Source organism: Bombus fervidus, chromosome 8, assembly GCF_041682495.2.
Source record: "Bombus fervidus isolate BK054 chromosome 8, iyBomFerv1, whole genome shotgun sequence".
Classification (NCBI taxonomy): domain Eukaryota; kingdom Metazoa; phylum Arthropoda; class Insecta; order Hymenoptera; family Apidae; genus Bombus; species Bombus fervidus.
In genome coordinates, this window is record NC_091524.1 from 6557008 (window position 1) to 6574773 (window position 17766).

Genomic DNA, 17766 nt, shown 5'->3' on the forward strand with positions numbered 1-17766 from the left:
TAATATATCGAAACATTTATTTCAGCTAATAGAAACACAAATTTTATCTATTGCGCAAAGTTTCTTGCATCACAAGCGATAAATTAAGTAACGTCGAAATTTAACATGAAATATATGATACTACTGATTAACTTCACATTAATCAATATCTGATTTTACATCAAATCAAATAATAAGCAAGCTACATTAATTCTAGATAAAACATATGTCTACACTATACAATCTACATATTTAAAATATGTATAATTAATATATGTATATTTAAATTCTGACGTAATTTAATTTACTGCTCAATATGCAAAAAGCTGCGTTAAATAAATAAAATTTAGGTTTCTACTAATTACAATAAGTCTTTTAATATATTAAAAAACTATTAATTGAATAACGTTGTTTTAAACAAATATATATGTACATAAGACAATAATCTTGCGAATACCGTGGTATTTGAACGTTCATGCGTGTTACTGTATGCGTAAGCAGAAAAGTAAGATTGGCACGAAGAGACGAAGTGAAAATAAAAACTCGAATCCATCGCTAGTCCGTAGTACGCGAACGTGTTTCGATCTATCGAGCGGCGCTTTGGACCGTCTGGTTACGGTACGGTTTGTTCAGTGTCAGTGCTGTTCTCGGCACGCTCGGCGATCGAGGTTGAGAATAAGGTGACTTTGCTGCTGGTGGATACACGACTGTGAGAAGAATGTGCCGATAGATCGACAATCGGCCGACTTCCTGCACCCGCCGCGACCTTTTCAAAACGTTGATTGCGATCGCTCAATAAACGCGTATCGCGAGGGCTTCACAATCAGACGACAAGCCGCAGCCAAGTGGTACGTAGCATTAAAAGTAACGATAGTCAGACACGTTGTTCGCGATCATTGCCAGAGCTTAACAAAGAGAGGAGGTTTTAAATCATTTCAAAGTGGTATATATCACGCTGGTATTGCAATTAGCGTACATATTCGAGCTGCGGTGTCGCGTTCACTCGTCGAGAACACGCTTTATGTTTACGAACAAACGCGTGCATTCATCCAACGACTGATTCTTCACTGAGAGTTTTCACTAACAAATTACATTGTGTTACATGACCGGGCGTAATGTGACAACGTAAACGAGCCATATTTTCTACGTCGTCGTCGTATTCCTTGCCAACTTTGCAAAGAGCACTATACTTTCGAGCTAACAAGTGATGAATACCGAAAGGAATATTTGAAATATTGATAAAAATCATAAATATCGCTAAGTGTATTTTTTCTTTTTTATAAAATATTTCATTCTCTTCGAAAGCAATTATTTGACAAACTTTGCATTAATTGAATATCGATATATTCTTTGTCTCTTAATGAAAACGTTTTTATATGTTGTTCATTATAAAGTAACGATAAATAAATATCTTAGTTTCAGTCAGAATACATACACGTAGCGGTTGGTTGATTGTTATCAATGTAAATGAACGAAATTAAGATTACGATACAAAAATCTTAATTCCTTGGGCGTATATTAATTTTAACTATGAATTGTGCGGATTAAAAATTGAATAAGCGGAAAACTACTTGACCTTTTGCACCTTATACATTCTGGTTTTTATTTAAGTATGAAGATAATGTTTGAAGATATCGATGTGTGTATCTAACATGAAATTAAATATGCCTGATAATTACTTTTGTCCAAGTGGTTTAAGTGCTGAATAAGAAACTACGATTTATCATGTCCGTTCGTTTAAATTCCATTTTTAAATATCAGAACTTTTAGGTAAGCTCGTTTTACATATATATTTTGTACTTCTAAATCTAACTTTATTCGCGTGACATACTAAATCTATCGTTTATTTATTAACATATCATATGGCAATACGATATAAAATGCACAGAGAGAAAGTATATTAGGAAGAACAAGCTACTTGAAAGATTGTCAGAGAATGTAAAAGTTTACCTAAATCGAATAAAATACAAAGTACTATTGCGTATAATACTAAATTCATAAATATATCGTTAAACTTTACTTTATTAATTTCCACGCACTCTAATGTATTTCCAATATTATAACATATTATAACATGGACGAAAGAAGATTGACATTTTTTCATTGTCACATATATTCCACGATAAATAAAGAAAATTAATAAAAAAACAAAGAAAATAAATAAAATAACGAGTATGGTATATAATAAAATCTATACAAGAAAATATCTTAATACAGAATTACCAACTATAGCACTCGTCTGAAAACGGAAGCGCAGAATAGACATTATTAACAGGTTCCACAGAGCGCATTTAACTTTCTCATAGATTAAACACGAAAGATTGTTCGGTACGCAAGAGAGAGTGAACAGACGTCTTATAAACACACAAAATGACCAGACTATTGTAAACCATAGCTTCCCGGATATTCTTTACCAAACATGTTTCGAAAGTTTACGATTTAAGAGAATCGGCATTTATGTTGAAGAAAAAAAATTCGGTCAAATCGCGGTCACTTTCATGCATAATATACGTGTTCATTGAGAACGGTTCGGCAAAAAATGAGACATTAAAAATACAGCTCGTTTACCGTGGTTTGTAATTTTCTTGTTACATTGTTTTCATCTGACGTTTGACAGCTTCCTTCTCGATGGCACAAATTTCTAGCTATATCCGTAGTAGCGACAGGTACAGATACTTAAAAACTTAAAAACTCTGGACTTTTACGACCTCTTTTTCCTTGACATCTCGTGCCGGTGGAATCTCATTTTTTACAAGGAATTCGCGTTTAAAATGATAATCACATGCACAAGATTTTGTTCGATGAAAATTTCAAAACCACCTCGAGACCAGTTGGAAACCTTCCTCCTGTGTCGTATGGTTGATATTAAAGCCACACGGATCATCGTGACTGATAAAGAAGCATTGAAAATCACGAGTGAATGCATTGAAACACGAATACATTAACGAGCATAATGAAATAAACGTTATATTTTGATGGCACTTCTATTCGACTTAAAAAGTACCTCGAATGACTCCTTAACGAGAATTTTACACTACACCATCCAATTGGATTTTTTATCCATACGTTCGAATTGTATATTCGTATTGAGAAAGCCGGTTGAATATACTATAATCTTGTATTCAGTGTTTTATGATGATATCCACATTAAACTATATTCAACATATTTGCATTACACGTGTACATGCATGTAATTTATCCTATCAGCATGTGAAGCATCATGTACATATTTGAAATTTAATTAACGTAAATAACGTTCTTCAGTGTCTGACGTGTCAGAGTGATAATTTTCTAACTAATTTAGAAATCTTCAGAGCAGCTAAAAAATGTTTCAAACGTATAATAAATCTTCGGAATAAATTAAAAAAATAAACCAGTGCTATGAAAGTCGTCAATTCTCGTTTCAAGATAAACGAAGTAGATTAGGCTATATTATTTGCGTTTTAACAATTATGCCATTAACAACGAAGAAAAGATTAACTTACTGAAATTTGCTAGTAATCTAACTTATTAATCCAAGTCAAGGCTAACGCGAACAAATCTATATCATCACGGCTATACACGTTTTAATTTGTAATGTGACTGTATTCACGAACATGCTTTATAAAATAAAGCTTATGTACTTTACGGTATCAATGCATCGTGTTTAGTTAAAATTGTCGCTTAATCTTCTTCTCTATTTACAGACTAGAAGATAGCCGAATTTGTTCAATGATGAAATTATTAGCAGGCGTGGAAGAGGTGAGCGATCAAAGCGAGAAGCAGTCGAACAATGAGGAACTGCACAATAACAACCATGAAAAGCAACAAAAAACAGATGTCACGCAAGAGACGATGAAGCTGATTAACGGCGAGGTAAGCGCACGTTATTATAATATTACTACTTGTATTTATTTATCATTTATATTTATTCATGGCAAATATATGTTTCGTTCTTTGAAATAAGATAATAGATTCCGACAATGAGTTATTTAAAACAACAAGAAGTTCCACCGAGAGACGATATCTTTTCTTTCTTGGCAAAATCTTTTGCAACTAAGTAGATAATCAGTCGAAAGGATACAGTTGCATGTTTTGAGTTTTATTATTATGTGTTTTAAGTTTAAGCTCGAAACAGAACGTTGTTTAACGTGAGATGAAGATAACAATTTTGTACAATGTCAGTTATTTTTATTGGAAAAGAATAGAATAGTCATCGAAACGAAAATGGCCGAGACTTTTTGTGAAAAAACATCGCGCGTATTCCAGCCACAACTTTCACTTTGACTGGTCCGTAATTACTGTTAGATCACACAGTAGTGTATTCTACAATTGTGTTGTGCTTGGTATGCTCTATTTCTGTTCGACGTACAAAACCTTCAGCTTTGCAAAAGTCGATATGCATTTCCGAGCATATAGGTTGTTCACCGACGTGTATGATTCTCCTTTAACGTGATTCCATACCTATCAAGGTTACCGATGGACTTCTAATACAAACGACGAATCATCGGACAGTATTAACACTTTTTCTCTGCATGATCTTGATTAAGATTGTTATCGAAAAATAAAAATTCGAGGTTTCGGAATAAAACGGACGATTGAAATTTTGTCGCTACAGAAATCTTGCAAAGAAATTAGTATCTACGAATATTCTGGTATTGATCATTAGAACAAAGATCCTAGAAAAAAATAATGAAATACGAGTAAGTTTATTGTTACAAGGGAGACAAGTCTTTGAATAAAAAGAGTTTTAGGAACATTTGTTCCAATTATCCCTCTTTACACTCCACTGGCAATTATTAGTCTATGGATGCATTCATGGAAAATTCAAAAGTGCAAAAATGTACAAGAATACGCGTTATACTAAGAAATATATAATATGTTCAAAATAAATCGTTCATTAGGTAATATTTAATAAATTAAACGAATCTTTTTTAGGTTTAATTCTTCCGTCTATGTTTATAAGAACATGAAATTGCATGAATATCCACAGTCTAGCGATTGTTTTATATCGCAGAAATGAAAAGATCAGTAATAACAGTAGAAAGTGAGACGTTATACCTGTATATAATATTTCTTTAGATATTTATGGATTTTATATCTCTTTTGCTGTGAAATCACGTTCTGGTAATACGAGTTCGAAGAATGAAAAATCTACTGTAATTAATTTGACTGAAAATGTTTGTTTTCACGGAAAGAGCTTTCGCTTCAATTGCAATTAGAAGATCAGTAATACCATGAAAAAATGAAAGAAACATCGATTTTTAAATATCTTAATTACGAAATGATCACAGGATATTGGCGATTTGAACTGTCTTTTTTTTTTTTTTTGCATTTATTAATGTGTTTATTATAGTGAAGGCTTAAGATTGTTTGAAAGTTTCGCGACACGTTGTAATCATCGTTGTAAACAGACATAATACATACATAACTATACTAGCTGCGGATGAAGAAAATAGCAAGGCTGGTACCAAGTAGTACTAGAGCTGCTATGCCGAAGTGAAAAATCGATTTCGCTAGTGAAAGATACAGGAAAGATAGAGAAGAAAGCCCGTGGTATAAACTTGACACACTGAGATGAAAGGCAAGTCCCGTTGTGGCCTACTTTACAGCTTTCGTATCTCAAGATAGCGACCAAATTTTTGCTCTTATATCCTGAGATTGCCTATGATCTATTGTATGTGATGTGCTTAATTGCAATGAAATAGGTTGATAGGTCTAGAAATAGGTTGTTTACAAAGAAACACAAATAATTCGCAGAGAAACTCATCTGATTAAATTTTTAAGTTGTAAAAGAAATTCTGACATTTAATTGCCTTTTCATTCTGTTTAAATTAGCTATTGATGTTGTATAAGCTATCCGGTTGAATTAATTATTGATGATGCGCAAATGCAAATATTATAAACGAATTATTAAAAGTTTGTATATTATTGAAGAAATTCTGTCATTCATCTGCATTTTTAAGTTGGTTAAATCAAATATTCATAAATCATCAAACGATCTGGTTAAATCAGCTACTGATGATATACAAAGACAAATATTTATCAATGAATTATCTCGTGTTTTCGTCGCGGATATAATACAAACATTTGATATTTTGCTTAGATATAATGTAAATATTTTATGTAATATGGCTCTTTTTAACTAGTTTTTAGTTTACTATGTTATATAATAAAAATGACTCAGATTAAAGGGTATTTAATAACGAAATAACAGATACTGATTGCATAATGTATATGCTAGTGTTATTCCAGCTCTTTACGAATTTCAGAGGCATAAAAATATCTTCTGTTTATTTATAATGTGTTCATAACGTAGTATTCGTTTATAAATGTAGATATAAATGTAGATTCTTATAGAACATGTTTTCATTATTATATGATTATACAAAAAGCTTCATCGTAAATTGCAGCTATAAAACATAAACCAATATAACGTAGAATTTTTTACTACCCTGATGTAACCTGGAAATAATAATAAATCTAAACATTATACACAATTTATCTACAAAATTATGTAAAATATTACCTAAGTCCAGTGATAAACTTTCACTCTAGTTTGGTCCTAACAACGGTGATTACCATAAATCGTATATATGAATTTTCATGTACATATAAATATCTACATCCATATTGACGCCACGTATATATTTATATATACGTCAAAGTACATCCCTTCTTATTAGTTTACATAGATGTATCTATTGTAAAAACCTCCATCTACAGTACCGACGTTATATAATATTCTGTTGATATCGAAAAAAACTTATAACTAATGAATTTATTATCGTTACAAACTAGTGAAGTATTAGGTTGACAGGAATAACTCACTCGTAATTAAAATACTATAATCTTATTACTATTATTAATTACCATTGCGTGAAGTATAAAATATACAAGTATAATACATGATATAACATTTTCTAAGATCGAAATTAACTTTTTTAAGATTGAAAAATATTGGGTACATTTTGCTCTGAATTATCTTTAGAATTTTTTATCGTTTCACCGAATTAATTATTCAATTAAAAAGCTACAACGCTACTTTCATCGTCCACATTTTAGTTAGCCTAACTTAATATTTAAAAATAAGAATATCTAAAAGAACAAGATCTTTTAACATTACTAATAAACAAAACCTTGTTTTGTCAAGTTCTTGTGAAAAAATATTCCAACACAAATACAATTGTTAATAGAAGTACTTAGATGTAGTTGTAATTCCTTTCAGGTATACCGTAGGCTTTCCAGAAAGCTGGACGAGTCACCTATAAAAGATAAAAAGATTACGCTTGACGATGAAGAGAAAATGAGACGTCTTCTTAATTATGAAGAAGCTCCTGAATATCTTCAACATAATCCTTATATTCTTCACGGATATCGAGGATATCTTACAACAAAATTATGTATCGAGAGGTTCGTACTTAACATTACTCGATATCAATATGATTTCTCGATACATATCAAACTTCAGAAACACCTCCGATAATACAAGAGAACCATACATATTTTCGACAAAATCTCACGTTCAGTCGTACATACATTTTTTTAAATAATATGTAACTATTATTTGTAGGTATATATGTAATACGAAAGATTACGAACTCGAATTATACATTGTATAAGAATACGTAATAAATAATTTGAAAGGATTTCTAAATCTTTTCCAATAATAAAAGTCTTTTTTTAATGGTTGCTTATAAAATTCGTTTGATAATTTTAATCTACAGTTAATCCGTGTTGTAAATAAAAAATAAATCATTACTTATGTCTTGAATGCACAAAAGCAATTTCGAAAAGGGGAATATTTATTTCAGTATATTCTGGTGGACAAATGAAACAGTAAACATATGGAGTCACATATTCGGATGGATGTTATTTTTCGGTCTGACTCTGTACGATCTTTGTCTACTAAATATTCACGCACCCTTTGGTGACAAACTGATAGTAGCACTTCTACTGATCTGTTTCCAGGTAATATTCAGAAAATGTCTTTTTCAATCGTAACAATTCGAGTATTCACTGTTACAAATTTACAAAAATAAATTGTTTAACATATGACAAATTAAGAAAGAGAGCAAAATGAATTGTTTCAGGCGTGTATGATATTATCTTCGGTGTATCACACGTTTTCCTGCCGAAGTGAAAAAGATTATTGGTGTTTTCTATCATTTGATCTATTTGGCATTGCTTTGAGCCTTTTATCCATATACATGTCTGGAGTTTACTACGCTTTTTGGTGTCACAAGGTAAATAAACTACGCAATTATCATACAACTTCTAAATTATGTATCGTCAAAGGTAGTATTTAAAAGTTTAAATTCAAATCTAGATTTTAATCAAATATTGCGCACGTTAACTTCTTCTCTGCTTAGACGATCGATAAGGTAATCGATATAACTGACTTGTGTTTAAGATGTTTCGTGCTACGTGTATTATCGATTATTTATAACAACCGGTGAAAGTAAAATCTTCTTTAAACGAAAGAAAATATTATTCGATATACTATCTAAACAAAGCAAACATGTATAAAGTAAAAATAATAATCAAAGTACTAAGAATGTGATTAAATAAACATAATGGCTATTTTTATTTAATTAAATATCCTCATATAACATTTATACTAGAAGTTGTTAATATTAAAATAGAAATTAAATTAAAGAATAAAGGTTTCTTTCATGCAGAAGAAATTATTTATAATTAGTAAACAGCCGTAAATATTTATTATTTCATGCAGGAGTTGCAGAGATTTTATTTGATAACGGTGTTGGCAATTTTTATATTTGCAATGATTCTGCAAATACCAAAATTGAATGTCAATGGAAATGTCAAGCTAGTCGTTTTTGTCGCTTGGGCAGCTTATGGAGTGCTGCCAACGCTGCATTGGAGTATTGCTATGGGTGGCATGGACAATCCGATCGTTAGAATGTTGCTTCCAAGGGTGCTAGGAATGTATGTTATTAGCGGTGTAGCGTTCGTTATTTATTTAAGCAAAATCCCGGAACGATTTTGTCCAGGTAATCAGTCATTTTTCATTTTCTAATCAAAATACTGAAATAAAATTAGATGCCTAATTTTTTGTTATAAAAGAACTTCTCCTAAAAATAATGAAATACTTATAATAAAAGATCCGCCTTAAGTTACGTAACATTATAACTTTAATAATATATTTTATTTATTTATTTTTAATAATATAGATTATTTCACTAACTTTAATTAACCATTGTTTTTATTAAGTATTCAATCAATAAAATATAACATAATTAACAGAAATCCGAAATTCACATTTTGCTAGTAACGTTAGTTTGATCGTATGAATATTTAATATAATTTATCTGACGTCAATCGACGGATAATTTAAAATGGCGAGCGTTAAATTGAATAAACATGATACGGAATACATTTCCCATCTAATCTATAACTTTACTTTCATTACATTCACTGCCGATCATAAACCTTAAGTACATGCTACTACATACAGCAGTTGCTAATGTTTAATACGAATCGAATGTTTTTCAGTGCTTTTACTTACAAATTACTTTATTATAAAACTGTTATTTCATTCTCACATCATATATATATGTCGGGTTTGCATTAGGACTTGGATTTGGAGCGTGTAAGGGATCTGCGCTTGAGTTGTTCATCGTCGTTGTACAGTCGAGATGACGTTTATTACCACAAATACAAAATAAGCAACTGGCCACAGTAATTAAACAATGATGACAATGATCTTAAAGTCGGTATAACGAATCCACGGTCCACGGGATAACCGATATACTTTGTTTCAAGATCTACGTCGCACTCGACTCACTTCTCGTGATGCACTGTCCCTCGATTTACCCTTCACCACTCACACACTAGGTCTCTGGCTAGTAAGACTGCAAGCAAGAGAATGATCTCTCCTCGCTGCCGAGCAATACTATCTGAGGTGTCCTTACGGCACCAGGTCATCGGATTAGTCGAGGAAAATCCCATAACGGGCTGTTACCGTTAGGTCGTTTATTGTCAAATATCGGTACGGCCGATTCATTAAAAGAGGGCTATGCAATTCCATGTCTCCGTTAGGTGGAACGTTCATCCCGTGACCGTGCCTCGGGCCCAAGCTCATTGTCTCAAGTTTCGAATAACTGTGTTTGGGTTGTTTCGTAATTGCTACAGTATTCGGGTTTTTCCGAGTGATTCTAACGGGGGGTCCCTTTGTCCTTTCATTTCCGACATATATATCTGATAATATAAAATAATAATTAAAATAAAATGTGTTAGAGTTTTCCAATAAATGTAAGTAATAGGTGTCAAAATACTTAGAGTGAAATTTGTATGAATATATTAAGTTTGTTACATGAAATTTTCCAAATTTCATTAGCGGTGTAACGAAACATGATTATCGTAATTATATTGAAAACTAATCCGAAAATCTATATAGAAGTTAGCAGACAATTTATTGCAAACATATTGCATACAGCATGAGTAGTGATACTAAATATATAATTAACATTAAATATAATCTCATTAAATATTCTGGTTTACTAATAATGAATAAATACTCTAATGATCTTTTTGAAGTGTATGCTTGCTATAAATATATCCTAATTCTTATATACATTTTCAGATTCGTTTCTAAATTTTCTAATATAATCATATAGTTATGTTTCATTACAATACTAGTGGAGTTTTCAAAATATCTCGTATAACATACATAGTATATTGAAGAAATATTTCTATAAATATTCAAATACTTTCGTCTATCAATATACCCGCTGGAATATTATAGGAATATTATATTATGTATTATATCCGAAAATATTGAACAACATACAGATGGTGCAACAAATACTACTACTACTATTTTCGCGAACCATTATATGACTAGCATTTGTACGTATTTCTTTCTGTTAGACACGAAAGTAACTTTCACAGATATAATTAAATATAAAACGATACGTGTATAAATAGCGAAATTTGTTATTATTGTTGCGTGATTGATATATTATTAGAGATTTATTTTGTTGAAGGGTGGGTAGATTATATTGGTTCATCTCATCAGTGGTGGCATGCATTAGTAGTATTGGCTCTTTATTATTGGCACAATACTGGAATGCTATACGTGGAATACAGAATGAACCACGGCTGTCCAAGCAATATAAGATTATTATGACAGACAGATACTGACGATCATTCAGGTATAAAATACATATTTCATATAAGAATAATAACCAATTTAAAAAAAAAATTAAGTTTCTTGCTTACTTAAACTATAATTCTATATTTTACAAATATAATCTTAAATTTGTTATATATTTTCCAAAAAATTAACTACTTTTGAAGATCACATGGAAGATACATGATAAGTCTATATTTGTTAATTTTTTTGTTTTCAAAAAAGTATATTTAGTTCGTCGTGCAAAAATATATTGTCTTTTAATATTAAATCCAACAATTTTTATATACAACCACTAGAATAACTAATGTTAATATTTTTAAAATACTCAAGAATAGAGAGATGGCAAGAGCTCATGTTTTATAACCAAATCGAATGAAAAAAATGATTTAGATAATATAGAACTGGTCGACATTGTATTAAATGTTAATATCTCTTCTTCATAATGGACAAAATGCATGACTTATCAAGTTTCTTTTCTGATAGCCTTCATTTGCAATTTTTAAGTTTCAAGCTGATTGCTTCTTTTCCTTGTTTTATTTAACCACGTTTATACGATTGTAAATTGTAATGATGATGTAACATGTATACGTAATTATTTCAGGCCATGGTTTTATTATGGAATGTGCTTGCGCTATGGAATTCAATGTTTGGTCGTCAGAGTATTACAACAAACTACCGTTTTACGCTATTGAGAGAAAGACAACTTGCGTAATCGTGAATCCATTGCAAGCATACCTTCATCGACAGGTGTTCTGATGTTGCAGTGAAATCTGTAGAATTTAGTTAAAACAACGTTAACACGGGTCCTTTCAAAGTATCTGAAACGTTCTAATGTTAGTCATTTTTATTTATGCTGTATTTATAAATTTTAAATAGATGTACTGCATTTTCTTTTTATTATTTCAATTTTTATAACAGACATCTTTCTTAGACATTTATTTTATTTCCATGTGAGAAACATGCTTGCGCAATGCTTTTATTGCAATAATTATAATTTACAATAAAAAGCAAGTAACTCATAAAGACGCAACGCAATGACGAAAAGTATTTTGTAATTGCAATTGGAAATTTATCCGCAGGTAGCAAAAGTTTCTAAGTTTGTACATAATTGACGCAATAGATATTTATTATTTAATGAAATAACATTGGAAGAACGTGAAGAAATTGAAAGAACTACTTCTGCAGTTGTATGTTATTAAATAACATTTGTAAAAATTGCATTGTATGATAGTAAGATAAAAGTAATATAGTAAAGTATACACATTGATTTGAACAGTGCCTGAAAACTTGTAAATAAGGAGTTGTAAATGAGATAAATGCGAAAGTTTTGTACAAAAATGGAAATAAGAAAAAATTTAGTTATAAATTTGAAAGTTTTGCTATATAAAAGACACTTGATAATTATATAAAAATTATTTAAATTCTGTTTTCAAACATCATATAAAAAATTATACCTTGTTACTTCTATAATGGCAATAATAATATATTTTTTATTAACTGATTCAGTAATTGTAATTCTCAATTACAATATTATGATCACTAAAAATGAATCAATATATTTAATTAAACATTATATATTAAATTATACAAAATACGTGGATTAAATATTTATACGATTAATGTCAACTATAGACTTTGTCTTCACTTAAAATAGCTGTTAAAAGTGTTATGTTGTCTAACTATTTGCAATATTTGTTTCAATACTTTGCATGGTTCAATACATATCAGAGAAAATTACGAATGTCCATTCTGTATCTATAAACAAAGTAATTTAAATAATTATACTTTTATCAATTTTTATATGATTTTATCTGAAGTAAGAATTACGTATTCTAACGTAAAATATAATTGTAATAGAATGTTATTATTTCCAACTGTTAAATAAAATCATTGCCTAAAATTATATTGTTTATTATTTATTTTTTTACTAATTTCAATAAATAATTAACTTTTAAATGTAACATAACAATAAATTATATTAAAGTATATAAAGTAAAATTCTTTTTTATAACAATTATTATCTAAGACATAAAAAATATCTATAATATTGTTACAATATTATTGTACTTTTCTAAATTATTTGCTACGTATTTGCAACAGTAAAATGATATCATTTATTAAATTATAAAATAACTTCTTCAAATAAATTTTAATTTTCATAATATATTTTAATGGAAGGAAAAATAAAGAACAAAATGTAATTTGTATTGGAAACAAATTCATTATGCACATATATAAAATATAAAAAAAGACTTATTTATTTTTAATTTATCATATAATATATTGAAATCAGTTGTATAAAATTATAAAAAATGACAAGAAAAGTAGCAAAAAATAAAATATTTAATATATTAAGAAAGTTATAAAGATTATATTCGTTATTTCTAGTATATAGGTCGATGATTATTTCTACTGGCATTTCACTTTCATGAATGTCGAAATCACGATCGAAATTCATAAAATATGTACGCCTGGATTCTATATCATGGACGTCGGAATATATATTCCTATATGTACAGATATGTTACCAACTTAAGAAAGCTACATTCCCTATATTGTCACTAGAAGGTAATTAAATATTTTCCTTTGTAAAATCACCGACAATTAGTCAAATTTATATCTAAAGTATGACAAACTTCGGACTTAATGGTATAATCATGTATTTTAAAAATTTTTAAAGTAATTTTTATAACAAAAAATTAACTCATTTAAAGAATTAGTGCAAGAAAATAATTTTGATATATTTAAGAATTTCGTGTACTTGACGCTTGGGGTCGTCTTCGTCTTCCCATGAGGTGCTTAGTGGAGCAAGACTCATTCTCATTGTAGTGACTGTCCTGGTCGGTCGTAATCTACGAATTTCTCATATATTTATCAAATACGCATCTTTCAATAACTCAACATGCCGAAAAATAAGGGTACGTAAATAATTGTGTTTCTTTATATTTTCTTCCTTTGTAGAACTTGTATAGAATTATGTGCAGAAGGTCGTGGACTTTCTATACAATGTGGTTAGTTTCTTCTAACCTATTAATGTCAAGTATTTCTTTGGAATCGTTGAATGTATCGTTGATAGACAGAAGTTGAATATTCTTTTTTGTAAAATTTACGAGAAATAATCGGAATAATAATTCTTAAACTTATTTTTTTAGGAAAGGGAGGTAAAAATAGGAGAAGAGGTAAAAATGAAAATGAAACAGAAAAAAGAGAATTGGTTTTTAAAGAAGATGGTCAAGGTAACAATCTTAGAAATGACATTATGATATATATCTGTGTTTTATTATTTAAATCCTTTGAATTGTGTTTATTTTTTCAAAATGATACCATATGTTAATAATATTAAGTAGACAATACTTTAAATTGATAAAATAGTTTTATAACTTTAAAAAAATTTTTATTGCATATAATTAGGAAACATATTTTGAATAACTAAATTTTTATATTACTGCTTCATGTAGAATATGCACAAGTCACGAAAATGCTTGGCAATGGGAGGTTAGAAGCAATGTGCTTCGATGGAGTAAAACGATTGTGTCACATTCGTGGAAAATTGCGAAAAAAGGTATGGATAAATCAAGGCGACATTATATTAATTGGCCTGCGAGATTATCAGGATGCAAAGGCAGATGTCATATTAAAATATACATCAGATGAAGCAAGAAATTTGAAAACTTATGGTGAATTCCCTGAAACTGGTAAGTAATCACTATAAAACACTCGAAATATGGATGTATGTTCAAACCGTGAAAGTATATAAGCTAAATTCATGAAACTTATTTAAAAATCGTGTTCTACCTTTGTTTTTAATATTTTTACAGTGCGTATCAACGATACTGTCACCTTTGTGGAAGACGGTTTTGATGAAGATATTGAATTTGGTGATGAAATTAGCGATGATGATGAAGATGATGTTGACAATGTAAGTATCCAATATCTTCAATAACATCTATAAAATATAATTATACGAAATTTTAAATTTTAATATACTGTTACCTTGTTTCTTGTTGTATAACTTTAATTCTATTTGTAAGTAAAATATTTTTGGTTTTATAGATCTGATGACCTTCAATATAACTATATTTAAAAGGTATGGTACAAGAGTGCATGAAGATACCTATTTGTTTCACAAGATACTATTATTTGTTGAGCAATTAAGATAATTAAAATTTTTTTGAAATAAGTAGTCAATTTCTTGTATCTATAAATAAATTTTCACTTTTCTGTGTAACATTGTGTTGCAATCTAAAATTGTTAAATCCTGAATTTTCAGGATTCATAAGTGTCATTAGACATATGGTATTCACTATATAGCCTGTCTTTTACTTTCATATGGTTTTAGTTAGGGATAATATTCCATGTTGAATGGGTATCAAATGTCAATTTTTTAAAATTAACCTAAAAATGTGTATTAAACAAAGTTCAATGTTAGAAAGAGTAAGCTTTTAAGTGTGCTGTTTGCCCAAATTGAGTTACGAATACAAATAGTCATGTATTTATGTATAATATCAGTACATTGTTCTTGTAGTAAATTTCTTTTGTATATTTCTTCTTTAATAACTAAATAAAATGACATACATGCACTGTCGTTGCAATTTTGAACAGGGGAAGTAGTGAGCACCATACATCACTGCAATTATATTTCTATATGTATCAAAGCGTTTCATTGACTCATTTGTTACATAACATGTACGATTTCCCAAAAAAGTTAATTATGCGATTGTATTTTCAAATAGGTCAGTGTAATATTTGAATAATGTAATATTGAATTCAAATGTTTTTATCATAGATGAAACTGTAATTTCCATAAAAGGTGAAGTGCATATTTGAGAATCACACATATTTATTTCAAAAAACAAATTATTCGTTATATGAGATTTCTTATAAATATTATTTCATTCTTCTGTACTTTGTATTAAAAAATTGTCAAATCATGTTAACTGCTGTATAAAACATTAATTCCATGAATTAGATGAAATTAATGTCAACTGTTAACAACGAATAAAAATATATAAAATACTAAGTTTCCTATATTCATTCAATTCCTTCAAGTCCATGTAACTGTAAAAAGACTTATTTATGTAAAGATTATAGTTCTCCTCAAAAAACTAATACGAAATTAAAGTTTGCTTATTTAATAAGAGTTTAGTAGGAATTTAATAAATTATTCCCATATACCATAAATATTGAGTAGCTAATATTGTTTCATGCTTAAGCATCGATGAAATTTCAATAATGTCTTCTCCACGTACTTTCTAACTTTTGCATGTTTAAAAATTTATCATGATATACAACAAAAATTACTAAAGTATAATAAGTAGGGTTGGGTATAATTTCATATTTTTGACGTATTATCCTTTTTTGTTACAAGTACATCAAGGATTGTGATGCAACAGTTTATTTATTACATTGTCGTTGATAACTCTATCACACAATAGTATATGATAAAATCATACCTTTTTTCCATTTCTGTTACTTTTTGATATCGTACGTGTGTACAATGGCTTTATAATTTTAATATAACATTGTATTAGTTACGTAGGAGTAAAGCGGAGGAAAATTAGAGTAGCCGCATAGTGTATACGCGTTATTCATAAAACCAAAACCATGAAATATACAAAATTACGTCAGAGCTAGAAGCGCACTGATGCGATACTGAATGTTAAATACATTTTTATTTGAACGCAGGTATGGGAGGACGTTAAATCTCTACATATTTTATTTACGTTGATAATCGCTTTTACGCGAAATCGCAGTAACAGAACAATCATAAGATATTAAAGCGACTCTATTATAAACTTTAGTCAGAGTGCCAACGTTTACCTTATAAATTTAAATCAAGTTCTATGATCGTCCTATACATTTCGTTAGAAGAATTAGTTACAACATTTCACTGAAGTACTATTAGTAAAAATTAGAATTAAACAAACGAATTAACGTTTCAGACATTTAATTTCCTGTATAACTTCGTATTAAAGTTGTTCGGATTGAGGAATGAAATAGGTTTGTTCTACCATGTTTTTGATTTAAGAATGTATGTAGTGGGTGATAAGCTTAGGCAATTACAAAATGTGTACGTATTCTTTATAGCGTAACATTACTGGCTTATAGAAAATATTTATGAGAAAGATTTATAATTATGATTTTATAGTTTATGAAGATACATACATTATACCTGCATACTGTAGATAAATAAGTAGCATATAGAATAAATAATTTGAACTTTTTCCCAATTAAGAATTAAGAATTTAATTATTGCCTTATAAGCATTTATTATGTTTAATAAATATATATCATTAGAATTATATGTATATATTACATTGACATTTGTGTTTAATTAAAACCAATCTTTTTTTAATAAAGTGAAATGAAATAGAAATAGAATTTGTACATACAACATTCGACAAATTATAGATACAGACTTATATAAAATTCGTTATATGTAAATAAGTAAATCTGATTTACTTGCATTTTAAGTAGAAGAAACAGGACTAAGAAAACATAAACTAGCCAGTGAAGTTACGTGGTCGACACTGTATTTGCATATTTTTTATCAACGTACTCAATAGAGTATAGATAGTAGTTATTAGTAAAAAATGTACTGATATACTGCAGAAAAATGACAGTGAATAAAAAGATTCTGTCGTCAATGG

At 29.2% G+C, this 17766-nt stretch overlaps 2 protein-coding genes across 3 annotated transcripts; both read left to right on the forward strand.

The window, feature by feature from the left end:
* Positions 1-537: 537 nt before the first annotated feature.
* Positions 538-13019, forward strand: LOC139990142 (progestin and adipoQ receptor family member 3). 2 transcript variants are annotated; one of them, XM_072009094.1, is made up of 8 exons: positions 542-827; positions 3666-3834; positions 7187-7371; positions 7773-7929; positions 8052-8204; positions 8693-8972; positions 10968-11135; positions 11718-11855. In XM_072009094.1, the coding sequence occupies exons 2-7, from the start codon at positions 3691-3693 to the stop codon at positions 11108-11110; spliced, it is 1062 nt and encodes a 353-aa protein (XP_071865195.1). In that variant the 5' UTR covers positions 542-827; positions 3666-3690; the 3' UTR covers positions 11111-11135; positions 11718-11855. The 2 variants fall into 2 exon arrangements, with proteins under 2 accessions (XP_071865193.1, XP_071865195.1); XM_072009092.1 differs by lacking the exon at positions 10968-11135 and having other exon boundaries at positions 538-827; positions 11718-13019.
* An 855-nt stretch (positions 13020-13874) lies between these two features.
* On the forward strand, positions 13875-15344 carry Eif1a (eukaryotic translation initiation factor 1A). Its single transcript, XM_072008080.1, has 5 exons — positions 13875-14034; positions 14269-14352; positions 14575-14811; positions 14935-15035; positions 15170-15344. Exons 1-5 carry the CDS (start codon positions 14019-14021, stop codon positions 15173-15175), a joined length of 444 nt encoding a protein of 147 aa, XP_071864181.1. The 5' UTR covers positions 13875-14018; the 3' UTR covers positions 15176-15344.
* Positions 15345-17766: the final 2422 nt, after the last annotated feature.